The sequence below is a fragment of the Vulpes vulpes genome, chromosome 3, assembly GCF_048418805.1.
Source record: "Vulpes vulpes isolate BD-2025 chromosome 3, VulVul3, whole genome shotgun sequence".
NCBI lineage: Eukaryota > Metazoa > Chordata > Mammalia > Carnivora > Canidae > Vulpes > Vulpes vulpes.
The window spans coordinates 138,257,573-138,284,846 of record NC_132782.1 but is presented as its reverse complement, the minus strand read 5'-3'; the positions used below and the strand labels follow the sequence as shown (position 1 = coordinate 138,284,846).

General features: G+C 35.9%; 1 protein-coding gene and 1 long non-coding RNA gene across 3 annotated transcripts; one reads left to right on the top strand and one right to left on the bottom strand.

Annotated features, from left to right (window-relative positions):
* Positions 1–2,510: 2,510 nt before the first annotated feature.
* On the bottom strand, positions 2,511–5,707 carry LOC140598388 (uncharacterized). Its single transcript, XR_012000797.1, has 3 exons — positions 5,614–5,707; positions 4,398–4,563; positions 2,511–4,074 (listed from the first exon to the last, which is right to left on the bottom strand). It is a non-coding gene; the product is annotated as an uncharacterized lncRNA (long non-coding RNA).
* Positions 5,457–27,049, top strand: RPF1 (ribosome production factor 1 homolog). 2 transcript variants are annotated; one of them, XM_072754726.1, is made up of 9 exons: positions 5,457–5,717; positions 7,299–7,355; positions 9,540–9,620; positions 18,365–18,460; positions 19,009–19,162; positions 25,205–25,287; positions 25,712–25,893; positions 26,085–26,211; positions 26,820–27,049. In XM_072754726.1, exons 1-9 carry the CDS (start codon positions 5,490–5,492, stop codon positions 26,859–26,861), a joined length of 1,050 nt encoding a protein of 349 aa, XP_072610827.1. In that variant the 5' UTR covers positions 5,457–5,489; the 3' UTR covers positions 26,862–27,049. The 2 variants fall into 2 exon arrangements, 1 of the variants encoding a protein (XP_072610827.1); XR_012000796.1 differs by having other exon boundaries at positions 5,466–5,717; positions 25,712–25,902.
* The last annotated feature ends 225 nt before the right edge of the window (positions 27,050–27,274 follow it).

Sequence of the window (27,274 nt, the reverse complement as noted above, 5' to 3'; positions counted from 1 at the left end):
TGTCACCCAGTCACGCCCACCCCCCTCTCACCTCCCCTTCCACCACCCTTAGTTTGTTTCCCAGAGTTAGAAGTCTCTCATGTTCTGTCTCCCTTTCTGATATTTCCCACTCATTTTAGCAGAGAATATTTTATTTCACATAGTAATTCTAAGATAATGGAAAATTAAAACATAAATATGGAGAAAAATTAAACAGTATTGACTGAAAATAAACAAAAGAAACAAATATTTGTCTAGTCTGAGTGATCTAATCACTACGTATGGGTTAATTTTTATGGAAAATACATCCTCAGCTACCAACAAGGGGACTTACAAATATACCTAATATGGCACTTGGAAGACATGAGGAGGTATAATTCTACATTTAGTCTTGATTACACAACAAGATATCCCTCATAGAAGCTTTTACACCTTTTGGATTTGCTTGTGTACTGGTTTATCTTTCCCAACTGGAGTTCTTTGATGACAGGCAATAGTTTCTTTTTGACTGCTAGAGCCAGAGGATCTGACAAAAAGTATGACTTAATAAATATGTGTTGAATGAATGAATCAATGGAAAAAAATTCTTAGACACATAAAAGCCATTCCAGGTTGTTATTTAAATTATATTTATTATTGCTCTACTATCAGAAACACAAGCCAGAGGCACCATATACATTCCAAAGATATAAATAAAAGCTCCCTTGATGAATTCAAACAATCAGAACACATTTTAAGAGATATTATTTTAGTGAAACTGAACTTTGATTGTGGTTTTGCTTTCCCTGATCAGGTAAGAGCCAGTAATGTGCATCACCAGGGGTGCCTAGCCTATCAACCTAGCCCTGGGTTGATAGGGCATGCAACATTTGATCTCAGGGTCATGAGTTTAAGCTCCACATTGGGCTTGGAGCCTACTTAATTCAAAAAAGAAAAGAGAAGAAAGAAAGAAAAGAGAAAAGTAAAGAATAGTTTATTGACAAAGAAGTGACATGTGGAGCTATATACACTCTGGAAATATTAACAGGTAGAAAAAAAATTGTTTATCCAAACAGCTTACCTTACTGCTAAGGATCAACCTACTTGGAAAATAGAGCAAAAACTGCTCTTGTATCCTATAGCATCATGGCCAAGTTTAGAATATACTGAAAAAAGTTAAAAGCTTCAAGGGAATGATTAGAAATTATTTCAAAATCACGATCTGAAGACTTATCTCTAGAAGGAAACTTCTGGTTTACTAATATATTTCTGGCTTCTGGAAAGGCCAGTACATGCATTATATCTCTTCATAGCGTGGAGTATACAGAGATGACAGTATTTACCACACGATACATGATTACTCTTCAGGTTTTTAATATTTGTAAAGTCTTGATGTTTAAGTCACTAATTTTTTTCGGGTAGGAAAGGGTGTGACTCTAACATCTCTTCCCAAAATTGTACTGCTTTTATTCTTCTGGACTCTAACTTCTTTCAAAGGAGAGCAGCTATTTTGAGAGTATTATTGACACTATGAATTCCGGTAATAAGTTTTCAACTAACTCCCTGGGTCAGTAAAGCCTGAGAAACAAACCTCATTAATCACTTATAGAATAAACAAAAAAGAGAACTCTTAAAATTCCTTGAGATAAGTAGTTTAAGTGCCAAAAACAGCTCTTGGGTACCTATGAAACATCCACAGATGAAATGCTAGTTTTGTAATAGTTCTATTGTTCTTATCAAAAGAAACTTCTAAGAGCTTTGTTTCATATGAACATTATATTGAGCAAAAAGCAAAACTGTTCACAGACAGGGAGACTTCAAGCTAAAAGGGGTTAGGAGCTCAGCTTTTAGCAGTTACAGCTCAGTTTATAAAATATGAATGAGGGAATACATTTTTTTTCCAATTTTGATTGGTTACTAAAAACTTAGTCTTTTTAGTGTGTGCAAGCTTAATTGTGTGTAGCTGATTGGCTAGGAAACTATAAAGTGACATTGACCTATAAAACGCTTAACTTGGGGATCCCTGGGTGGCGCAGTGGTTTGGCGCTTGCCTTTGGCCCAGGGCGCGATCCTGGAGACCCGGGATCGAATCCCACATCAGGCTCCCGGTGCATGGAGCCTGCTTCTCCCTCTGCCTGTGTCTCTGCCTCTCTCTCTTTCTCTCTGTATGACTATCATAAATAAATAAAATTAAAAAAAATAATAAAACGCTTAACTTTTGTTTTAGGCCAGTCAGAATTTTGGGGAAATCAGGATAGTTTAAGTTTTAGTTACATGACTATAAGTGCTGGGCTAGGCATATTTTCAAACTGTGGCCTTCATGTTGGTTTTTCTTTAACAATTCTTTCCAAAAATTATATGGCATAATTCAAAGTCAGGAAGCATTAATTTACTTTGTGTTTGTCAAATATTTATACCACATTGTAAATAAAATATCTTCTAAGCCCCAACTGGTGCCCCTTATTCTTATGCAATGGATTCATATTTTGTGCCTTTGGAATAATTTTTGTGATATAAAGAGCTCAAGTCATATTGTAAAATAATCAATCCAATTTTCTGAACAGAAAGTTGGTCATTTATTAGTTTGGATCATTGAATTCATCTGGCATCCAAAAGTTGTATTTCAGGTTATCTCATATGTCAGAGCTAAAACAAATAAGCAAAACAATATATTTATTAAATATTTAAAATAAGTGTTTCTTTGAAAATAACATACACTCTATTGGAAACGTGTCCTGAAAATATCAGACAATGAAGCAATTAATGGGAAAAAACAAATAGCTGAAATGGACATCAAGGTGAGAAGCACTTTACACGGACCCCTATTTAATACATACACTAGAATTGTGCTTCAACATCTTTTAAGCTCTAAGCTACTTGAGGACAATTATGATGTCTTTTTTTTTCTCCATAATGTTTGGCATAGTCTCATACCTGGAACTATAAAAACAGCTAATTAGCATTTATTGGATGTGTTTCTACATGTTAGTATAATTAGCCTCATTTACAGGTCAAGATATTGAGTCTCACAGAGATTATGTGATTTAATTGAGATTTTATACCATCTAAGTGACTGAGTAAAGGCCTAAACACAGACTTGAATATAGAGCCCACTGCTTCCGTCATACTCATTCACACTGTTCATTTATCGGGTAGCTTAAATATATATTTGCTGAATTGACCAATGCTTTTTGACTTCTTCAGAATAGGGATTTTATTCTGATCACAGAAATCCTTTCACTCAACTCACACAACCGTTATTACAAATAAGCTATGAAGGAAAAATAGGAAGTCTCTATGTTAAGCGACTATGGTCTCATTTGTATGGTACCTCTGAATAAATCTAAATCCATTTCAGGATTGTTTTGTGTCCTTATGAGAAAAGGATATATTATATGTAGGGAGAAATAATAAGTCTAGAAGATATTTCCAAAATATTTTTTCAGTCTGTATTTTTTAGAGGAAGGCTGATATGTATCCTCTTGCTTCCCCCTCTTCTTCCTTGTTTTTGATCTGGCTATTCCTCTTTAAATAAGCAACTTAATATTTTATGACTTATTGCAGCCAAACCCATAGGTCAATGACTTTAAGGCTCAACCTTTTTCCCCTCTATTTTATTGCATAATTCAAATCCATTTTTTAAAAAAATCTAAGTATAATTATTTTAGTTTTCTAATCACAATTTGGGACTTGTGGCTTCATAGCAGATTTTGATGGGAGTTTGTATTCTGGAAGATGCAGTTTTGATGTTTTCAACATCCTGTTTAAAAGAATGTAAATGCGTAAAAAATGCAGTATGGATACCAAACTACTGGATTATCAGAACACCCAATGTTGATAGACACATATAATTTCAATTAAGACAGTTTCTAACAGTAAAGCAAAAGGAATTCTTTTGTCTCTGGGGGACATTTTCATAAAATTAAAATGAGGATTGCAGAAAAATTTAACCATTGGGTAAGCACTTTCTTCGCTTGGCTTCTATGACACTCTCTTCATTTTCCCTTCTCATTCTCCTTTCCTGGGTCCTCCTTTTCTCTTCAGCTCTTTATGTAAGGCTGTTCCAGCGATCAGTCCTTGGTCTTCTTTTCTTTCTCAGCTCTTCATCCACACTCACTGTAATGATTTAAAATACCATCTATAAGCCAATGACTCCTAAATTCTTTATCTCTAGTCCATAGCTCTCTCTCCTGCTGCTCAATCATACATCCCAACTGCCAACAATCACTTGACTACTACGTGTCTCAAACTCAATTATTTGAGAACCGAAATCTTGATCTTATCCTTCAGATTTGTTCTACCTGAAGTGTCTCTAGTCTCACCCTTCCAGTCGCAGAGTTCAAAAGTCTTGGGGTCACCCTGGACTCTTGGCTTTATCTCACGAACCTCATTCAATCATCAGGAATTCGACCTTGCACAAGAATCTGACCACTTCTCACCATTAGAACCACTCTGGTGGGGCAGCCCCGTGGCGCAGCGGTTTAGCGCCGCCTGCAGCCCAGGGCGTGATCCTGGAGTCCCGGGATCGAGTCCCACGTCTGGCTCCCTGCATGGAGCCTGCTTCTCCCTCCGCCTGTGTCTCTGCCTCTCTCTCTCTCTGCATCTCTATGAATAAATAAATAAATAATATTTTAAAAAATTAAAAAAAAAAAAAAAAAGAACCACTCTGGTGGTGGTTCAGGCTCCTGTCATTTCTCCCCTCCTTTCACCTTCCTCCCCCTATTTTCCAAAGAAGAGCCTGAAAGACGCTTTCAGAATGTAAGTCAAATCATGCCGTTTCTTCTCTCAAAATCCTCCAGGAGATGTGAATCTCACATAAAATAAAAGCCCAAGTTCTCACAAAATCCGACACAATCTGTTACTTCTAAGCCCTCACCCCCCTCCCTTTCTCACATTATCCCTGGCTTCCAGGCTGTTACCCAAACATAGCATGCTTGCTATCGACTAGGAGTCCCAGAATTGTATGTTTCCATTGCCTGGACAGCTTTTCTCCTAAATAAACAGCTTTACTCGAACAAGCAGCTCTTCCCTCAAATAACCGCATCATTGACCCATTCCTGCTTTCAAGTCTTTGCTTAATGTAACTTTTTCAATGAAGGCTACTCTGACAATCCCCCCTTAAAAGCTGCAACCTGTGCCTTTACCTTCCTCTATCCTACCCTATCTTCTCTGGGCCACGTGTTACTTCATAGCTGGCCACCCTAATCGTGTGCTCATTTCAGGTCTCCTTCCAGTGGGATGTAAACTTTAAACCATAAAGCGTCCTTTGTCCCAATATTTTGCTGGCTCGGCACATAGTAGGCACTCCATACGGGGGTCTCTGAACTCATCATTACAGTATTCACACAGCTGGGCGAATCCTCTATTAAACTCTCCTCAAAACTAAATTTCATCTTTTTAAATGGCTGAAGCTCACAAACTAGTCCACGGTTTTTAAGAACTTCTTGACCCCGGAAGTAAAAGACTAAGCAGAGGAGCCTGAGGGGGAAGCTACTTCCGTTTCCGTACAGACGCCAAGGCCAGCAAACAGCATGGCGAAGGCCGGGGGGAAGAGCGGCGGCGGAGGAAAGAAAGGCCTGAAGCGGAAAGCGTCCGCCGAAGAGCCCCAGGAGGCTGCAGCCGCTGAGGATGGAGCGACGGAAAGTGGGGTCCAACCTCCGAAATCGGCTGCCTTTCCCCCAGGCTTCAGCATTTCGGAAATTAAGAACAAGCAACGGCGGCACTTAATGTTCACGCGGTGGAAACAGCAGCAGCGGAAGGTAGGACGCGGCCGCGGCCGCGGCGTTAGGGCGCTTGCGCCGCATCCTCGACGCGCGTGCGCGGCAGTGCGGGGTGGGAGTCGCGCCTGCGCGGCGGCGCTCGCCGGGTGCCCGCGGAGGCGGTACCTCCTCCAGACGGGTGACACCCGTTCCTGTGTCCCGGTCCCCTCGCACGACTTCGGAGACTTTCGCCAGGTTCAGCTTTTTGCCTCAGCGTCGAGGATTCTCCTCCTTTCCGGCCCCTCCCTCGGCCCCCGGCGCTGGGAGCGGAAGCCCGATGTCCCGCCGTCCTAGCAGCCAGAGGCGCCCCCCCCCCCCCCCCCGACCTGGACGCCCTCCCTGCCCACCCGACTTGGGCCAGTTCCAACAGCCTAAGACAGGCGGAATAGAAACCCAGAACCACGCTGCTCCGCTTCCTGGGCAGCAACTCTTACCGAAATTATTTCTGTAAAGTTTCTAGTAATTGTATTTATAGCGTTGTCTTCGTCCTGTTCTCGGAGAGGAATACGAAGAGATAAAGCTCAAGGAGTGCTTATTTGTGCATAAATTGCAGTTGGAAGCAAGCGTTTGTTACGTCATAAAAGTTCACGCGCGTACTCTTCTTTTTGCTTGCCTGACTCCTCTTACTAGGTAGGTTTTATGAGGCCGTGAATTGTGCCTTGCTCATAGAAGTGCCAAAGTGGAGTACGTAGGGAATCTAACTCATTCTAGGTGAAAGCGTATGCAGGGTCTCCCAGAAGATTTTTTTTTTTTTTAAGATTTTATTTATTTATTCATGAGAGACAGAGAGAGGCAGAGATACAGGCAGAGGGAGAAGCAGGCTCCATGCAGTGAGCCCGACATGGGACTCGATCCCGGATCCCCAGGGTCACACCCTGGGCTGAAAGCGGCGCTAAACCGCTGAGCCCCCAGGCTGCCCTCCCGGAAGATTTCTTGACACTAATCTGAGCCCTGATGGATAGAAGGTAGCTAGGCACTTGGGGGGAGGGGGGGTGGGAGAAAGTACATTCGATTGTGTGTTAAGCATTCTGTTCAGACATCTCCGGAAGGTACCGATTTACAGGACAGTTGTAACTCAACTTGCAAGTTCTTAATAATTTTAAAAACATATTTCGATTATAAGATTTATGGATAACTAGTGGTGGTTTATTGGAAACAATATGAAAACTCATCTCCCGTTGTCATTTTTTTTTAACACTTGCCAAGAGAAGCAACCAGCATGGCCGTGGTTTTCTTTAGAAATGCAACTTGTTAGGGATGCAAAATAAAACAACTTAACTAGTTTAGATATACATTTTACATTTTTTACTTAACTTGAGGCTTTATAGTGAAAGAAAAAGGTAGTAAAACGTTAAGTATTCAAACTTGCCAATTTAGATTTTTTTTTGAGGGAGCAAGAGCTTTATTATTTATTGATTGGCCAACGTATTTGGTTTATAATAACTTAAGTGTGAAAATCTTTGTCAGGACGTTTAATACAAGATTGCTCAGTTTAAGTATTCATAGCATTAGAAATGTGTAGTTTCAGCATGTGTTTGTGATATAACTGGTGGTTTCTCAATATTTTTTTTAACTTTTTAGGAAAAGTTGGCGATTAAGAAAAAACTTAAAAAAGAGAGAGAAGCTCTTGGTGATAAGGTAAATAAAATTTTTAGTCATGTGCTTTCTGTCTTATTTTGAGGAATGCTCCCTGATAGTTATATTGTATCACTTTCTTTTGTAATTTATTATAGAATATTCCCAATATATAAAAGATGTGAAAATAAAATAACAAATCCCTTTCTATTCTTTACCCGGCTTAGAACAGTACATTAGCAGATAATATTCAAAGTCTTTTATGTGCTTCTTCCTATTTAATTTCCCCTCCAAAGATAATCACTTATGAAATTGCCATGTTTTGTTTCTGTGCACTTCTTTTTTTGTGTCCCTAAAGGATGAACACATAGTGATATTTTACATTTTTTCAAAATTTCACATAAATGGTATGTCTGTTTCAATGTGCTCATTTTACTTAAGTTTTATGTGTTTGAGAGACAGAGACTCATCTTCCTGACTTTGGGAATGGGGAAGCTCTATGCCTGTAGTTGGAGTTCTTGTGACTTGAAGCAAAGGCTCTTTCTTTGTCAGGCAAGACTGGGGAAGGGCAGGACAGAGCCTCTTCGTTGAGAATGGGGAGTGGAAGGGAAGTGAGATACCTGGATGGATTATGGCAAAAAGAGCAGAGGTAATGCTTCCAGAAAGGATTTGGCTATTTTTGTGATATTGATAAGAAATGAAGTCTTTCCACTGGAAATTTTTAATAGAACTACTAAATACATCCACAACCAAGTTATTTTCTTTTAATTTTATTTTATTTATAAGCTACTGTTAGGTCATGATATATACTTGCAAAAATTTTAAAACATACAACTGTCCACTACCCCCTTCTCTTAAGGTGAGGTACCAAGTAACGATAAACATTTTTCAGGAAGGGAAAGTATGAATACTATATAAAAACTAAACATTCTGCTTTTTCATGCCTTCTTTTAATAGGATTAGGTTAAATCCCATGAAATTGCCAGCATTAGACTGTTCTGACCTGCAGAATCCTCTCAAGCAATGTTTGCCTCTTAACTCTCAGTGATCAGTCAGTTACAACAAATATGCCAATGACCATTTGGAAATTTCACTACTCTTGTTTCTGGAACTGAAAGATAACTTCCTAGAACTGCCTCCTTTTAAAAATTACCTAAAACTTAATATTTGTTTCGTAAAATAATAAAAAATAAAATCCTAGTTTATTTCTTCATATTCTCTGCTAGTGTACATATGTTTTGAATTTGTTTTAGTCAGTGTATGCTTACAATTCTGTGTTCCTGCTCCTTAGCATTTCATTTATACAACTTTTTAGTCTAAGCTGAGTATGCATGTTGCCAATTTTGCAGTATTCCATAGTCACAGTCATTACCCTGTTGTTGGATATTTGCCCTATTTGCTATTCATTTCCATTAATAATAATGATACTGCTTATTTCTTTATATAAATTGCTCCTCCTTTTCATTCCTTACCATAAATGCCTCAGATTAGAATTAACTAGTTCAGCAGATAGATTTGTAGCTTTTGTTACTTATTTCTGAATAGCTATCTGGAAGTATTGGAACAAAGCCATATATATATATGTATATGTATATATGTGTGTGTGTGTATATATATATATATGTATACACCTTTGTACAGCTAACTCTTGGACAACATGGGGGTTGGGGTGCAGACCACCATCTCCACTCCTACACAGTTGAAAATCCCAAAAACTTAACTATTACTAATCTTACTGTTGACCTGAAGTCTACTAATAATGTAAATAATCAATTAACATGTATTTTATGTGTTTTGTATACTGTATGCTTACTGTAAAATGAGCTGAAGAAAAGAAAGCGTTATTCAGAAAATTACAAGAGAAAATATATTTATAGTCTTGTTAAAAAGTTGCAAATAAGTGGACCCACACGTTTCAAATCCATGTTATTTAAGCATCAACTGTATTTTTTTTTCATTCTGTTTGATATTCTTCTAGTGGATAATTGTTTTAATTCCATTTCTTTTGGCTACTCTTGCATGGTTTTAAGTCTTTTTATTCAGTTGGCAATTCTTCCAGTATGTTTATGTCTCTGTACAGAATTAAAAGAAAAAAAAATCTTATTATTAGGATTGATGTAGTGATGGAAATGAGGAACAGATTTAGTTTTTGGATATTTGGAAATTTCTGTTATTCATCCCCAATCAAAATGCAAAATTGTTAATGTAAATTGCTTCTAAAACTTAATCTTTTTTCCTTTTATTTAGGCTCCACCAAAGCCTATACCAAAGACCATTGACAACCAGCGAGTATATGATGAAACTATAGTAGATCCTAATGATGAAGAGGTAATATTAGAAGTCTTAAATAAATTTGGATGGCCACATTTGATAAATTATTTGTTCATATGTTGATATTTAATTTAAAGTACCAGCTGGTGAAGTTGTATAATAGACTCAACTGTAATTTTGGCATATTATTTGCTATAGTTGATTTCATAATTGAATTTCTCAAATGTTATAGAAAAAGGCAGTGATTACTTATTTTCTAGAAATGTATGGTATGTGTAGGTGAACTTTTTGTTTAAAATCTTATGTAATGCTTCTGTTGTTTTTAATATCCTTTGAAAAGCATTCATACTATAGATTTTTGTAGTATTAGACATTTTGATATAAGGATAACATTTGGTGGTATTTTCTGTGTCCTCATAAAACTCTTGGTTTCAAGATAATCATCCACATGTCACTTCACATTTTCTCTTTAAATAGTTTGTGACAGTACAGTGAGAGAATCAAGGTTTTTAAACTTTTTTTTTTTTTTTTTGGTATAGTATATTTGGTTTTGGGTATGTTTGCTTTCAAACATTGCTGTTAGTGACATTCTTTTTTTTTTTTTTTTTTTTTTTTATGATAGTCACAGAGAGAGAGAGAGAGAGAGGGGCAGAGACACAGGCAGAGGGAGAAGCAGGCTCCATGCACCGGGAGCCTGACGTGGGATTTGATCCCGGGTTTCCAGGATCGCGCCCCGGGCCAAAGGCAGGCGCCAGACCGCTGCGCCACCCAGGGATCCCTGTTAGTGACATTCTTTAACGTTTCCAGTTATAGTCTTTCATACATTCAGTCAGTCTTCCAGTGAATGTTTATTGATTGCCTGCTGTGTATTGGAATCTGTTTTAGGGAGTTGGGATCTATCAGTGCACCAGACACTCTGCCATTTATACACAAAAGATGTCAGCCCACCCGGAACTTACATTCTAGGGAGAGAGACAAAACAGTGAACATAATAAAATGAATTATCATATGTTAGCAGGTGATAGGTTACTAAAGTTAAAAAAATAGGGAGAAGGAAGGGTACTTGTGTAGCTCAGTCAGTTAGTGTCCAGCTTGATTTCTGCTCAGGTCGTGATCTCAGGGTTGTAAGATCAAATCCCAAATTGGGTTCTGTGCTCAGTAGGGAGTCTGCTTGAGATTTTCTCTCTCCCTCTCCCCCATGCTCTCATTCTCACTTATTCTGCTCCCCCCCTCCCCAAAATAAATGTTGAAAATTAGAGTAAAGTAGATTCAGGGTTTCTTGAAGTAGAGTTTGCAATTTTATTTGTATAGGAGTGTGTGTATGTTTGATTTAGTTTGACATAAATACAGAATTAATAGAAAAGTGGGAATTCATTGTATATCCTTCACCTAGATTTCCTTAATATTGCATTTGCTTTTCTTTTGTATTCTCTCTGATATGCTTGAGAGTAAATGGCAGACATGAAGCCTGTGTACTCCTATATAATTTAGTGCATTTTACTTATAAACAAGTGTATTTTTCTTGATAATCACACAACTAACATTGATGATGATGAGCATGATGATGATCTCATCTACACAGCTTATTCGATTGTCTACAGTTGTCCAAATGGTATCCTTTTTAGCAAAAGAAAAATTCCAGCTCATGATTTTTACTCTGTTACAATGACTTTAACCTCCCTTAGTTTGGAATAGTTCTTTGGACTTCCTTTGCCTTTTTTTTTTTTTCTTCCTTTTTTTGTAATTTAGTGGACTCCCTTTGTTTTTAATGACATTGACTTTTTGAAGAGTGCAGTCTAGGAATTTTTGTGAAATGTCACTAATATGACTTTGATATTTGCTCGTAATTATATTCAGTTTTTGTAATTTTGACAGGTATACCACAGATATGATATTGTTTTGATGCTTCTTATTAGGAGTCATGTATTGTTGGTTTTCCCATGCAGCTTTTTGTTTTTCCCTTTGTAATAACTGTTTGTAGGGGATATACTTTGAGATTATATAAACATATGTTATTCTTCAAACTTTCACTCAAGATTTTGCAATTACAAATGATTTTTTCCGGTCTGATGGAGATTGTATCTCAGTGTAGTTTTAAATTTTTGTTCACTTGTTATGAATGAGGTGGAACATCTTTTTATGCTTTTTTTCTTTTTAATCAGTTTGTTCATGTCTCTAGCCTATTTTTCTGTTGGTTAGGGTTGCAGTTCTATTTAATGATGGTCAGGGTAGGCGTCATTGAGATGAGATGGCCTTTTAGGAAAGACTTGAAGGATATAAAGCAATTGGCCTCCTTGCAGTTCTGCCTCATTTGTTTCCTAGGAATGACCAGTGTAAAAACTATATAAACAGTTAGTGCAAAAGCTCTAACAGAGCTCCTCCTGGAGCATGTTCAGTGTGTTTTAAGAACAGCAAGGAAGTCAGTATGCTGAAATTAGTGAGCAAGAGAGAGGGTTACAGAAGAGGTGCCAGGGAAAGTATTGGGAAAAGCAGAAGCCAGAGCAGTGGCTTTGTTGACCATCATGAGGACTTAAGCTTTTATACTTAAGTGAAATGAGCCATTGGATGGTTTTCAACAGAGGAATGATATGATCACATTTAATTTTTAATAGTAATCAGTTGCTATACTGAGAATGTAATTAGAGAAGTAAACAGATATTTAGAAAACTACTGACATAATCCAGGAAAGAGATTATGATGATGATGACTTGGGCTACAGTTACAATGAGTATTGAGAACCAATTTGATTCTAAGGTTTGGTTTTTTTCCCCAGGTATATTTTGAAATTAGAGCCATTGTAATTTCTTGATAAATTGGACATGGGGTGTGAGAAAGAATATTCAAAGATGGTATTGAGGTATTTAGTCTGAGCAATTAGAAAGATAGAAGGATGGAATTGTCATTGACAAGATATGGAAGAGGTCTTGGCTGGAGATAAATTGGAAATCATAGATACTTAGAGGTTACAAATTTGTAAAATTTTCCTAAATATTTACGTAGGGGAGAATTTGTTGGGTCATGAGATGTTTAAATGTTCAACATTATATAGTGGTGCCAAAATGTTTTTCAAAGTAGTGGTTGTATCATTTTTCACTTGTGTTGAATAAGGGTAATATTTCTGGTCATCTACATTCTGACCAGTACTTCTACATTGTGACCAATACTTTGCCAGTGATAAAGGACTATCTCATTGTGGTTTGAGTTTGCATTTCCCTGATTCCTAAAGTGGTTGAGCATCTTTTCATATATGCACTGTTTTTGCTAACGTTACGCCAGCTCATTCATGTCTTTTGCCTAGTTTTTTATCCTATATTTTATTGATTATAGAACTTCTTTTTTATTTTGGATACTAATCATATATATATATAAGTATCTTCCAATTTGTGGATGCTCTTTTTCCTTTTTCTGTGCTGTCTTTGGTGAATAAAAGTCCTTAATATAGTTGAGGTTTAAAATTTTTTTTAAAAAAATTATTTATGTATGTATGTATGTATGTATGTATGTCTTAGGTAAGAAATCTTTATCCTGTGATCATATGTTCTCATATTTTTTAAAGGACTGATTTTCACATTTATGTGCTTAATCATCATGAATCAATCTTCGTTTGGTATGAGAAAGAAAAACAATTTCTTTTTTCTTCCCCTACCCCTTTTTCTGCCCCTACTATATGTAACCAGTTTCCCCAGCCTTTGGAGTAGTACAACCTTTCCCACAGTGAATTACAATGTTTTCATACATCAGGTATCCATACATGTTTGTCCTTTTTTGGGCTATTGATCAGTTTGTTGCTTTATCACTTCTTTATTTTCTTTCTTTCTTTCTTTTTTTTTTTTTTACGTCTTTATTTTCTTAATTATTTATCTTAATGGTGAATTTTGATATTTGTTAGAGCAGGATGTTCTCCACCTCCATCTTCTTTCTGGTCTATCTCTTCAGGAACATTCTCTTTCTGCACCTTTGGTCTGCCATATAAAATTATAAATTAAAGCAGATCACTTAGGGAATCTATTTATATATTGCTTTTTTAAGGTAGGTCTTATTTACTAAAAATGTGTTTCAAAGATTTTTATAATTTTCTTCATGCCAGTTTTACACATAAATCTTGCTAGGGCTCTTGCTGGGTATTTTATGTTTTTTATTAGTGTAAATCACATCCCTTTAAAAATTATTTTATTTGCTCATTTATAAAAATGCTATTGATTTTTGGATTGTGATCATCTAAACAGTAGTTTACCTAAATTTGTTTCTAATAATTTGTTTAAATAATTTTCATTTCATGACATCTCATATCAAATAAATAGAAGTAGCAGTAGTGTTATCTGTGCCATGTTCCTGATTTTAAAGAGAATCCTCCTAATATTTCATCATTAATGTTTGTGTCTTCAATTTTAGATTCTCTTTATGCATTAAGGAAAATCCATTCTTTTCTTGCTGGCAGGGTTGTTTGTTTTTATCATGAATATATAAAATGTTATCAGATGCCTTTTCTGAAAATATTTAGATAATTATGATTTTTCTGCAAATATTGAGATGAATATACAGTTTTTCTCCTTTGTTGTATTAATGTAGGAAATGAAATAGATTTTCTAATGTTAAGTATCTTGCATTCTTGGGATAAATCCAATTTAATTAAAATGTTTTATCTTTTACACTGTTGGTTTGTCAGTACCTTGTTTAGAGTATGTACATCTGTGTTTATAAGGGGGACTACAGTTACGTTCCTTTCCTTTTTTTTAAAAAAAAAAATTTATTTATTCATGAGAGAGAGAGAGAGGCAGAGACACAGGCAGAGGGAGAAGCAGGCTCCATGCAGGGAGCCTGATGTGGGACACTATCCCCAGGACTCCAGGATTACGCCCTGGGCCGAAGGCGGAGCTAAATCCCTGAGCCACCCAGGCTCACCTTCATTAGTTTTCCCCTGATCTTTATTCCTTTCTTCTACTTACCTAAGGTTTCATTTATTCTTCTTTTTCTAGTTTCTTAAAATGGAAGTTTACATTATGATTTTATACTTTTATTTCTTTTTAATATAATCAAATAAAACTATGGTTTTTCTCCTAAGCACTGCTTTAGCAACATCCCATATATTTTGATAGGTTTACTGTGCTTTCATTTTCATTCTGCTCAAGATATCTTTAAGATATCTTATGATTTTTTTCTTTGTGATTTCTTCTTTGTCTCATCGATTATCAGGAAGTGTGTTAATTTCCAAATATTTGAGGATTTCCCAGATATATTTCTGCTGTTGATTTCTAGTTCAGTTTTATTGTGGTTCTTGGAACATACGCTGTTTGATTTTAGTCCTTTTCAAGTAAAGATGTGTTCTGGGGCAAGATCTCTTCTGTACAATGTTCTGTGTTCTGTACAATGTTCTGTGTTCCTTTGGAAAACATGTATATTCTGCTGTTTTGAGAGTTTTAAATTGATTGTGTTGTTCCTGTTTTCTATATAGTTGTTGAATTCCTAATTCTGTCAGTTACTGAGAAAGGAGTATTGAAATCTCCAACTATAATTGTTGATTATTCATTTCTTCCATTCCTTTCAGTTTTGCTTTCATGTCTTTGTGTTTGTTTTTTGTTGTTGTTAGGTACATACCTATTTAAAAAAATTTTTTAAACTTTTTTTGGGGATACATGCCCATTTATAATTATTAAATTTTCCTAACGTATTGGTTCTTAATCCAGTGTCTCTTATTGTCTCATCCCTTAAATTGCCCATTACAAAATTTCTTTTTTTTTTCTTTTGCAACATTTCTTTTCTTAATGTCTGTTTTGTCTCATATATACATGGCCAACAAACTTTCTTATATCTTCTTTTTTCATGCTTTCACTTTTTACCAGTTTGTATCTTTGAATTTAAAGTGTCACAGGCATCATATGCTTGGATATTGCTCTTTTGTTCTTTTATTGACAATTAGTATTTAATGTTGATTTTTGATGTAGTTATATTTACATCTGCCATTTTGCTTTTTTCAACAGATTTCATATCTTTATTTTTATTCTGTTCCTCCTTGACTGCTTTCTTTTGTATTAAAAAATATCTTTTAGTATGCTATTTTAATTCATTTTAACCTTTTAAATTTTATATTTAAGCTTCTTTTAGCAGTTTCTCTAGGAATTATATCCTTCTTTAATTTATCACTATCTATGTCAGGTAAATACAGACGTGATTCTGGTAAACTGTAGCAGGTTTACACCAGCATAGCTTTGTTTCCTCCACTCTTGTTTATGGTGTTGTCATATATACAGTATCTGCCTAGGTTATAAATCCAGTGTTTTAATTTCTGCTTTAAATAATATCATTAAAAAAAAGAAATTAAGAGTATACACATATAACACACACAAAGAGTCTTTTATGGTTACTTTGTATTTACCATTTATAGTACTCTTCTTTCTTTTCCTTTAGAGCTAAGTTACCATCCGGTCTTATTTTCTTTCAGCTTGTAGGATTTCCTTATGTTTTTGTTTTTATAATAGATCTAATAGCTAATTATCTCAGTTTTTGTTTATCTGAAAATATACTTCTTTTCCTTCAATTTTGAAAGAATTTTGCAGATTATAGAATTTTTGGTTGACTTTTTTTTTTTTTATTATTTGGAACCTATTCCATTGCATTTTGACCTTCATAATTTTTGATGAGAAATCAGCTATTTTAATAGTTGTCCCCTGCACATGATTTTTATTTCTTTCAGAATGTTCAGTTTTGGCTCTTAGCAGTTTGACTTTGATTTGTTTAGGTTCTTGTTCTTTTTATCCTACTTAGGGTTTGTTGAGCTTGTATCTGTATGTTAGAATTTTTCACCCATTATTCTTCAGATACTTTTTTCTACCTTCTCTTTCCTCAGAGACTTCTTTTCACACACTTTTGAAATGGTTAACATTGTCCTACAGGTTTCTTTAGTTTTGCCCCTTTTTAAATGATTCTTTTCTGTTATTCAGATTGAATATTTATTAATCTAATTTCAAATTCATTGATTTTTTTTCTTGCCATCTGTTTTCTCTTAATTCCTTGAATATATTTATTATGGCTACTTTGAAATTTTCACTAAATTCAACATGTAGGCTCACTCAGAGACAGTTTTTATTGGCTGCTTTTTTCCTTTTTTTTTTTTTTTTTTTTGCGGGGCTGCTTTTTTCCTGATTATGTGTTATACTTTACTGTTCCTTAGCATATCTAATTTTTTGGCTGAAAGCTAAACATTTTAGGCAATATATTATAGTAACTAGACTGTTCTATTGTTTGATTTTTTTTGTTCTAGTAACTTGCCTGGACTTAAAATCTGTAATGAATCTGTCTTCCCATGAGTAGCACTATCAGTGCAAGGTGAACAAATCTTTTAGGATTTCTAAAGAAAAAGAAAAGGAAGAGAGCCCAGTAGGACACTGCCCAGGATATATAATATCTTGACAGAGAAGAGAGTTCTCTGGAGAAGGAAGTTTAATACAGCTTATATATGTTTTTTGTTACATTGAGAGTTGCAAGTCATCATGACAAAGGACATTTCAGAAAATTACAAACTTTATCTTATGGTTTTAGTATGTGCAAGATTTTAGGCTTTGGAGGTATGGGAACAGAATTTAGGGAGATTTTTACTCCTGTTTAGTTTAAAATGTTTCTTTTAGGTTATTATTTTTTAACAAAGCAGATACAGTGTGTGGTAGGGTAGAAATAGAGTGCATGCTTTGAAGTTTGGTGAACATTTACCATACTTGGTAAAAGTATGGCTTCCTTGGGATCCCAGGAGCAGGGCCCACAAACATTAAAAGTTGAATTTCCTTTATCAGCACTATGTGTCTCTACTTTTTTTTTTTTTTTTTAATTGTTATTTTAAGCCTGGCTTCCTAGAGATTGTCCCTGTGTTTGTGTGGCTTAATGGTAAGCCAGTGATTTGGGTGGAGATTATGTTGAGATACCTTGAGCCTCTAAACGTCTATCAGCTGAGCTGGGTGTGTGTTGAGGACTGCATTGAAAGTTGCAGCCAGTTCTCAAGTGTTCCTAGCCTTTCATATGAAGTGGTTTCTTAGAACTCTCCCATGTGTAATTCAGCTGTCAGCCAGAGTTTCGTGGAGATTATTGCAGCCCCTTTATGGTTCTTTCACTTCTTTAGCTTTCCTTTACATTTTTGGCTGGTCCACACCCACTCTGAACTGGGCCAGTAACCTTGGAGTAGCAAAGCAAGGGTTTTCAAACCCACCTTTCCCAGATACAGCCCACCACCCTTGGATTCAAGATTGTTGGTTCTTGCCTACCATCAGACCTGAAGTTAATAAAGTTACTATTTTCACAGCCATGTTGATAGAAGAAATGGAATATTTCTAAGCAAGATTCCTGATGTTCTAGCCTATAGCCCTAGCCATTTTTCAAGAATGAACACAGCTCAGAGCACCTGAGTGACTCACTTGGTTAAGTACCTGACTCTTGATTTTGGCTCAGGGTCATGCGATCAAGTCCTAGGGTCAGGTTCTGCACTCAGTATAGAGTCTGCTTGAGATTCTCTCCATCTTTCTCTGCCTCTCCCCCTTCTTACACTCTCTTCCCCTTCCAAAGTAAACAAATAAATCATGAGAAGAATGAACACAGCTTGTGTCTTGAAATTGTTTTTTCCAGTTTTATACTTGTATTCTACAAATAAAAAATCACCCAACCTATTCATGTTGCCATTAATAGAAGTTCCTATTGACTTTCTTTAGATCCCATATCAGCTTAGGAAGGTAGTCAGTGTCATGGAATCCTGCTGGAGCAGCTTTTAAGATTGTAGCTTAGAGGAGTGTTTGATATAAAATTATCTTTTCTGTTCACAGGTTGCTTATGATGAAGCTACAGATGAATTTGCATCTTACTTCAACAGACAAACTTCTCCCAAGATTCTCATCACAACATCAGATAGACCTCATGGGGTAAACATATCACTCAGTATAGTTATTGAATTCTTAATTTTTTTACATTACTATTTAAAAGACTATTTTCAGAAGATCTGAGTTAAATTATTATTAATTGCCATAGATACTGCCTATGAATAAGGTAAATAAAATGAATACTGTGATGTGATATAGGTTATAGGTTCTCGAAGCATGGTTCTGCAGGATAGGGTTTATCAGTCTCAGCACTATTAGCAAATTGGGCTGCATAGTTTTTTTATTATGGGAGTTGTCCTATTCATTATAGGATGTTTAGCAGCATCCCTGGCTTCTCCACTAGATACCACTACCAGCCATCCCCACCACTGCCACTAATCACAACCACCAAAAATATTTCTAGACATTGCCAAATAATCACCCCCAGTTGAGAACCACCACTTTACGATGATCAGCCTTTGATAAGGGTTAAATACTGTTCAGATTTCATTCTTTCCCTACCCTTGTTCTTTTTTAATAACACTTCTGTTAATCATTAAAAATTTTTATTCCTTTTCACTTTTGAAGATTTCTGTTTTTTTGTTTTGCAGAGAACAGTACGACTCTGTGAACAGCTCTCCACAGTTATACCAAACTCACATGTTTATTACAGAAGAGGACTGGCTTTGAAAAAAATTATTCCACAGTGCATTTCAAGAGATTTCACAGATCTGATAGTTATTAATGAAGATCGTAAAATACCAAGTATCCTTCTTTATTAAAGTTTTCCTATTTCACCATCATCCTCTTTTAAGATATATTTGAAAGAATAAGGAGATGTTTTCTATAACTTTCAGAACGTAACTTTTTTAAACTAGAAAATTATGGGTGGACTAACAAAAATGTAGAGTAGATAGTATGGTTAAAGAGGAAAATAGAGGATAGAGTGTGCACTCTGGCAAAACCTGCCAGCGTCCCCTCTGAGCTCATTAATTTTAAAGATGATCATTTGAGTGGGTTGATTAAAATTATTAAGGATTCATCAAAAATAGGGCAGGACTTTGCTGTTGCCAGAATAACATTTTTTTTTTTTTTTAATCAATGAACACTGCTTTTTTGTTTTTTTAATAGTTTAAAAGGTTTTTTTTTTTTTTTTAATCCAACACTTAGGGCCTTATTATTTTCAATATAAGTTAAAGACATTATCCACTTGTACCAGTTGCTTTCCAGAGACGAAAATAGAATAAAATTATCTTTCTAATGTGATGTTTTATTGGCCATATTATAATTTGGCTTGGATTATGGGTTAATGTACCAAAATAACTAAAATCTCTTGAATACTTAACTATTCCAGAAGATATGTTTTTAATGTAGTTAGTTGCTGCTTTCTTAAAACTATCTCCCAATATAAAGTGGCAAAGTCTATGATCCTCTCTTTATTTTTGACAGTTAAAAAACTATCATCATTTTAAGGCTGCAAGCAGGCATTCATCAATTCAATAAACATTGTATCCTTGTTTTAGCTGAGCTATTTTGTATAAGTATATAAACTTCATTTATACCATCTGTTGCCTTTAGGAAGCTTATGTTCTCGTTTACTTATAAAATGGTATTGTCTTTTTACCCAGAATGTATTAATATTTTTCTGGTTACCATTTTGGACACCTTGTAGGGTGAATTCAGATCATTAAGGTACCATCAGTACACAGACCAAATTTATAATAGAGAAATAACTAGAATAATTAATCCTAATATGAGATTATACTCATATGTGTAAACATATATACACACACACACACACACGTATACGTGTGTGTGTATATCCCAAGATTGTAAGTTTCAAGTGTAGAATTAATGCAGTTTCTACAAGTCCTAATGCTACTGAATGGAATTTTTTAAGTACAATCCTGCCTGGATGTTGATTTTTATAATTTCAGAGATACTACATTTTCTTTTATAATTGATATGTAGTAATGCAGTTGATGGCAAAGTGTTGGTGGAAGAAGTAGGAAAGAGGACGTCCTAAATGCTTGTGTTCTCTATTAACAGAGCATGGTTTTCAAGACTAGTAAGTACGTTGGTGAGGGGCACTAGAAGTCCATCTTGGATAAAAAGATAACATAAGGCCTAGAAACTCTGAATAAAGTCACATATCTTGGCTTCAGAGAATATCTGCGTAAACTCATAAATGAGACTTTGCTACTCTGAGAAAGATACAAGAGAGGCAAATGGAAGAAGGATGGGAAATAGGAAATGTGGGTATTTGCCGTGACCCAGATAAAACGTGTAGAATAATTAAAAGGAGAATAATTTGTAGTTACCATAATAGAAATGGTAGTATGATTCCTAGAGACCTAATGTGGGCTTACAAATAATAAGTCATGACCCCTAATGATGACACTTAGAAAAGTTGAAAGAATTGAGGATATTTGGCCTGTGGGAAATTAGAATATGGACGCATGACAAACTGGAAATGGCTGCTGTAAAAGAGTAGTAGTAGCCAAATGGTGGAAATTAATGGAGATACAAACTTTTTACTTTAGAAAAGAGCTTTTTTCAACTATCTAAACTGTGGTCCAGTGGCTTTGGGTCAGACAGATGTGATGTCAAATACAGACTTCATTACTTGCTATTTTTGTAATTTTTGTCAAGTTTCTTAGCTAGTTGGTTCTCTCATATTTTAACATACGAAATAGTACCTAAATCTTCAGGGTTCCCACAAAGATCATATAAATGTATTATGTTTCCAAGGCTTATTGCCTGGTCTGGCATTTTAGTAAAAGCATGGAAGTTTTTTTCTGGAGACCTACATCCTCTATTCAGTATTTCTAAATGGAAATTTGAGCTAAGTAACTCTTTGTGCTGTAGTTTTGGCAGGCTTTTGTAAGCTGTTTTGCATTCTTGTCCTTTGGGTACTAAAAGTTAGTTTCACCTCAATCATAACAGAATGCCTCTGTGCCTTAGGGCTTGTGCACAGCTGTAATCTCACCCATTAAGATCTGCCACCTAGATCTGAAATTTGAGTTAATCTGCCTAAAATCCTTCTCAACCTTTTTTCCTTGTTACTGAAATAGGAATAATGACTCCTATTCTTCATGGTTTATGCTAGGAATTAGAAATAAGTTTTTTTTTTTTTTTGTACAGTGCAGGTACTTAGGAACTGATAATTTTGGATTTTGTAGTTTTCTTTTGACAGAAACTACATTTTAGTGGGAATGTTCTAGAGAGAATTCAAGTCCTGGTTGGAAGAAATAACCTTTACTTCTCTTAGCACCCTGAGATTTTATGATTCTTTTCAGTGTTCAAATGATCTGGAAATACTTTTGGTTATACCTTATGAAGTTGAACCTGTGGTGAATTTTTGAAAAGTAGGAAAGAATTCAAACATTACTGATAATCTGCTATGTGCTAGGCACTAGTATTTATCAGAAACAAATCTATTTTCTAGGAGTTAACAGATTAGTTGGGAAGAAAGTCATTTATATGATTATAACTCAAATGGCAAGTGCTAAAGTTAAGTACCACTGACAGCTGAGATTTAAAACTTAATTTTAACTGTATAAAAAGAAGTGGCATTTGAAGTGGGTCTCAATAGTACTGACCTTCTTAGTCAAGCTTACTTCAGTCCTAAGGTGGTGAGCCCCTTCCCCAGAAGACCAGCACCATGTCTCCTGACCAGAGTTCTGCTGAGGTTCAGTTGTAGAGAAAGATGTATCAGGTCACATTTAACAAGCAGATCAGAGCATACCTAGTTAAAACTTGCCACATTCTGGCCAAGGGCCAAACACTGCCCATGGTAGGCAAGGAGAGCCTCCGCAGATAACTGGCCTAAAGGAGATAGAGCAGCCAAAATGCAACAGTAGAGTGCATGCAACACACACCAGAGTTACTACTCCCTGATGTGCCAGGCCCTGGACCCTATATTCTACTTCACAAAGCCATTACTCTTCTGGAGCAGGAAACATAAGGGGCTTTTCTAACACACAGAAGAAGGCAGAGAGACAAAATGCCAGACAGAGGAATGTATCCCAAATGAAAGAACAAGATAGGTCACAACGGAGATCTAAATGAAACAAATATGAGTAATATGTCTGCTGGAGAATTTAAAGCAACAATCAAGGATACTTGCGGGGGTTGAGAAAAGAATGGAAGATTTCAGGGAGGCCCTTACCACAGAGATAAAAGATTTAGAGAGTCAGAAGTGAGTAATGCAGTAACTGAGATTGGAAGGACTAGATACAGTGAACTCAAGGCTGGAAGAAGCAGAAGGCAAAATAGTGGAAAATAAGCTGAAAAAATAATTATGGGAATATGAGAACAGACTTAGGGAACTCAGTGACTCCATCAGATGTCATTAGATTCCTATTATAAGTGCCAGAAGAGAAAAGGGGCCAGAAAATTTGAGGAAATAATAGTTGAAAACCTCCCTAATCTGGGGAAGGAAATAGACATCTGCATCCAAGAGGCACAGACAACTCCCATCAAAATCAAAGGCAGGCCAACACCAAGATATATTGCAGTTAAACTTTGAAACTACACTGATAAAAAAAAATCTTAAAAAGCAGTAAGACAAAATAAGTCTCTAACTTAGGAGGGAAGATCTATAAGGCTGGCTGTGGATTCCTCAAAAGAAACTAGCCAAGCCAGAAGACAGTGGCATAGTCTATTCAAAGTGCTGAATGGGAAAAATCTACAGCCAAGAATGCTCTATCCAGCAAGGCTGTGATTCAGAATAGGAGAGATAAAGGGTTTCCCAGGCAAACAAAGGTAAAGGAGTCCATGACCACTAAACCAGCCCTGCAAGAAATATTAAAGGGCACTCTTTGAGTAGAAAAATTTCAAGAAACGACAAAATGGCACTAAACATGTATCTATCAATAATTCTTTTTTTAAAGATTTTATTTATTTGTGAAAGACAGAGGCAGAGACATAGGCAGAGGGAGAAGCAGGCTCCATGCAAGAAGCCCAATGTGGGGACTTGATCCCAGGATTCCTGGGATCATGCCTTGAGCTAAAGGCAGATGCTCAACCACTGAGCCAGGTGTCCCTGTATCTATCAATAATTATTCTGAAAGTAAATGAACTAAATGCTCCAAACAAAAGACATAGGGTTTCAGAATGGACAAAGAAACAAGAGACCCATTTTAGACCTGAAAACACCTGCAGATTGAAAGTGAAGAAACGGAAAAACATTTATCATGCAAATGGATGTCAAAAAAAGCTGGAGTAGCAATGTTTCATATCAGAGTTACAAACTAGACTTTAAATCAAGGTCTGTAATGAGATGAAGAGCACTGTATCATAATAAAGGGGACAATCCAACAAGAAGATCTAAGAATTGTAAATATGCACCCAACATGGCAGCACCCAAATATATAAAACAATAACAAATGAACTCAATGATGAAGTGGGCCGTAATGGATGAGTTCAGTATGGCAGGTATTTTGAAATAGCATGAACAGAAAATATATGATAGGATTAATATGTATGCTGTATAAGGGGTTGTGTCAGTGCCTTCCAGTTAGGAAACCTAGGCATGAAAGGGAGTTCGGGGCCACATGGGAGCTGTACTGATGTCTTTATTCTGTAGATGAGATGTGCTGTGGTGAGAGTAGTTTGAAATTAGATACAGCTGTCAAGACTCAGGGTGGATCTAGTTTTTCACTTAGCATGAGAAACTGTGGTACAGATAAAATAACAGTAACTAACATCCCATAGCTTATTACATATAAATTTGATTTACAGTCTGTATTAGAAAATCTACTTGGAATGGTGAGAGAGGTCAGACCAACTAGGATACTTTTTTAATGTAGGTGGAAAATCTCAAGGACCTCAACTGAGAGAACAGCAGTAAGGGTAAAGAGGTGGCTATGGAAATGAGGAATTTATGGGGGTAAAAGCAGTAAATAGAATTTGGCAAGGAAGGGAAGGAGGAAGTTGAAGACTACCCATGGGTTAATGGGAGAATGTTGATGCTTTTATAAAAAGATGGCAACATCTGTTTTGTAAAACTCAGGCTGTTGAAATAGTCTGATTCTGACCTTTTAAGGTTCAGTGTTTGAAAAAATCAAGTTGTGTTACAAAGACTTGAGGAATGTTGTATAGGTAGCAATCTTAGGTAGCTGCATTCCAGAAAGCCATTCCAGTCCACTAACCCTGTCAATTGTAGGCAGGTTTCCTGTATTTCATTTATAATTTAGTGTGTCTGGTAGAAGTGTCTGTGGTAGACAATCAATAAATGGTTATTAATTAGTTGATTTTAATTTGTGGCTGGCACAGTAATCTCAAGAATAAAAGCTTGTCTTTCGAGAAACACTGACTGACTTCAAGAAAAGACCTTAGTCTCTGGTCTTACGGGACAATATTCAAAGCTGACAGCATATACTAACCTTACATATGTATAAAAAATATACATAGAAATGTGTGTATATGTTTTTGTATCAAAGTCCGTATTTAGGGTTATAAGGCCTCTGAACATGGAGGTAAACTTTGGAATGCTAAAATTATGCTAGAAGCCCATCTTGTCTTTTCACCTAGGTTAATTGAATACCCAACATACCCTTTTGAGGGTGATGAGTTATGTATCATATTGTGAAGAGAAAAAGTGGAACTACCATAGGTTAATGTTTTCCTCAAATACTGGGTTGATTATGGGTCTTCAGTATGGTAGGAAACTTTGTTAACCCAGAAGAATACACACACTTAACTACCTAGCTACAGATTTTAGGAGTCTTTGGACATACAGAGGACCAGTTATTTACACAATTTAAATTACAGAGTTCAACGTGTTCTTAGCTTTTTAAACAGATGGATTAATTCTGAGTCACTTGCCAAGTGGCCCAACTGCTCATTTTAAAATGAGCAGTGTTCGTTTGCGTAAAGAAATTAAGGTAAGTTTTATGCATTCCTTGATTGGCACCGGTCTCCTTGCAATATATGCTTAGGCAGCTCTATAACTTACATATTGCTTGCTTTTTAAGGACACTTGTTTTCCTGCTTAAAGCCAGTTTTATCTACTGGCAGTTTTCTTATGAGATTGTAATTGAGTTATGGCAGACAGGCAATAGCCTTCATTGCTATCAAACAGGTTACTTTTTTTTTTTTTACAGGTTACTTTTCTAATAGGACTTTTTGGTATTCACTGCATGTTAAAATAATTTTAGGCTTTATTTCATGGGACTGATAAGCCATCTGTGGTAGTCTGTTATTAAGAAGGATTATCTTTAAAATTTTTTGTGTCATGTAAATTCTGAAACTTGAACTTGGAATATCAGGATATAGATTAATTCCTTATTTTTTCCATCCTTTTTCCAGAGAAGAGGCAAGGACCCTACAGAACACATACCTGAAGTAATTTTGAATAACTTTACTACGAGGCTGGGTCATTCTATTGGACGTATGTTTGCATCTCTCTTTCCCCATAATCCTCAATTTATTGGGAGGCAAGTTGCCACATTCCATAATCAACGGGACTATATATTCTTCAGATTTCATAGGTGAGGAAGGTACTTGAACTCCTTAGATTTTGACTTCAATCGTGAAATACATTTTCAATGTAAATATGTTTTCTATTGTGACAAGTATTGTAGATGAGAAATAAATTATCTTTTGAACTCTGTCATATTAAAGAAATTCCATTTAGTTCATGCAGACCGTTTTCCCTTAATTCTTTCATTTATCTTTGAAGGTACATATTCAAGAGTGAAAAGAAAGTGGGAATTCAGGAACTTGGACCACGTTTTACCTTAAAATTAAGATCTCTTCAGAAAGGAACCTTTGATTCTAAATATGGAGAATATGAATGGGTCCATAAGGTATGTGCCTTATTTGAAAAGCCATTTAGATCATTTTAAAAGTAGGAATGAGAAGGAAGCCATGTACTTTAAGCTTTGAATGCTCATATGTTATACTTCTGATTTCCAGAAGCTCAAAGGAACTAATCTTTGATAGGGTATTTTGGTCTGGTGATCCCTGGTTCATTTGAAGTATCCTGAGATAGATAGTGGTCCTCAAAGTAGATCAGCAGCATCACCTAGGAACCTGTCAGGAAGGCAGATTGTTAGGCCACAGATTTACTGAATCAGCAGCTTAGGGAGTGGGGCCCAGCACTCTTCATAAGCCAGTGTTTGATTCTGTTGTATGTTTGAGAACTGTTGCTACAGAAGTTTTGTGTAAGTTTGGAGAGCATTTTAACTCATAAATGAAAACGTCAGCATTTTAAAGTCTGTTTCTAGTCAGCAATCACATACGATTTTTACTTCAAAATCATATATATATATATTACACATACATATGAGAACAGTAACTCCTAATGCCTTTGTTAGACCTGGACTATTCAGTCTCCAGAATGGACCCAGAAGGGCTTTTTTTAAGCAGTGTTACCTATAGATTTACTTTTTTTTTTTTCTTTCCTAATTTTCAGCCCCGGGAAATGGATACAAGTAGAAGAAAATTCCATTTATAAAATACTGAAGGAATAGTATTGAATTGTGCTAAACAGGTCTACTTTGGATTTATGACAGAAGACCCTTTTTAAAATGTCATTTACTGGTTCCATAAACCTTTTCATGTCTGGACCAAGAAACAAGTGCCATGAGTTACCATTCACTGTTTATGTGGCACATACAAATAAAAGTCATTTTGGTGAGTTTAGAAGTTGCAGTTTGTTTCCCAAAACTTAATTCTCTTATTCCTAGGTAATCATAAGTTGAAATCAAGATTCAGAGTAATAACTCTCGTGGAACATGAGTCTGGAGAGAAAATACATTGTTAAGACACTAACCCAGTGGTTTTATACCAGACTAATCTTGGGTCTGGCACATAGTTTTAAATTCTGTTTCCTGCATGAATATATATTGGGAGGCCAGGTTTCTGGGA

Bases quoted from the DNA above. Each gene is read 5' to 3' on its own strand.
- RPF1 (XM_072754726.1), top strand. From the start codon at position 5,490: ATGGCGAAGGCCGGGGGGAAGAGCGGCGGCGGAGGAAAGAAAGGCCTG. The intron at 5,718-7,298 runs GTAGGACGCGGC...TTAACTTTTTAG, and splicing joins GGAAACAGCAGCAGCGGAAG to GAAAAGTTGGCGATTAAGAA. The intron at 18,461-19,008 runs GTAAACATATCA...TTTGTTTTGCAG, and splicing joins CATCAGATAGACCTCATGGG to AGAACAGTACGACTCTGTGA.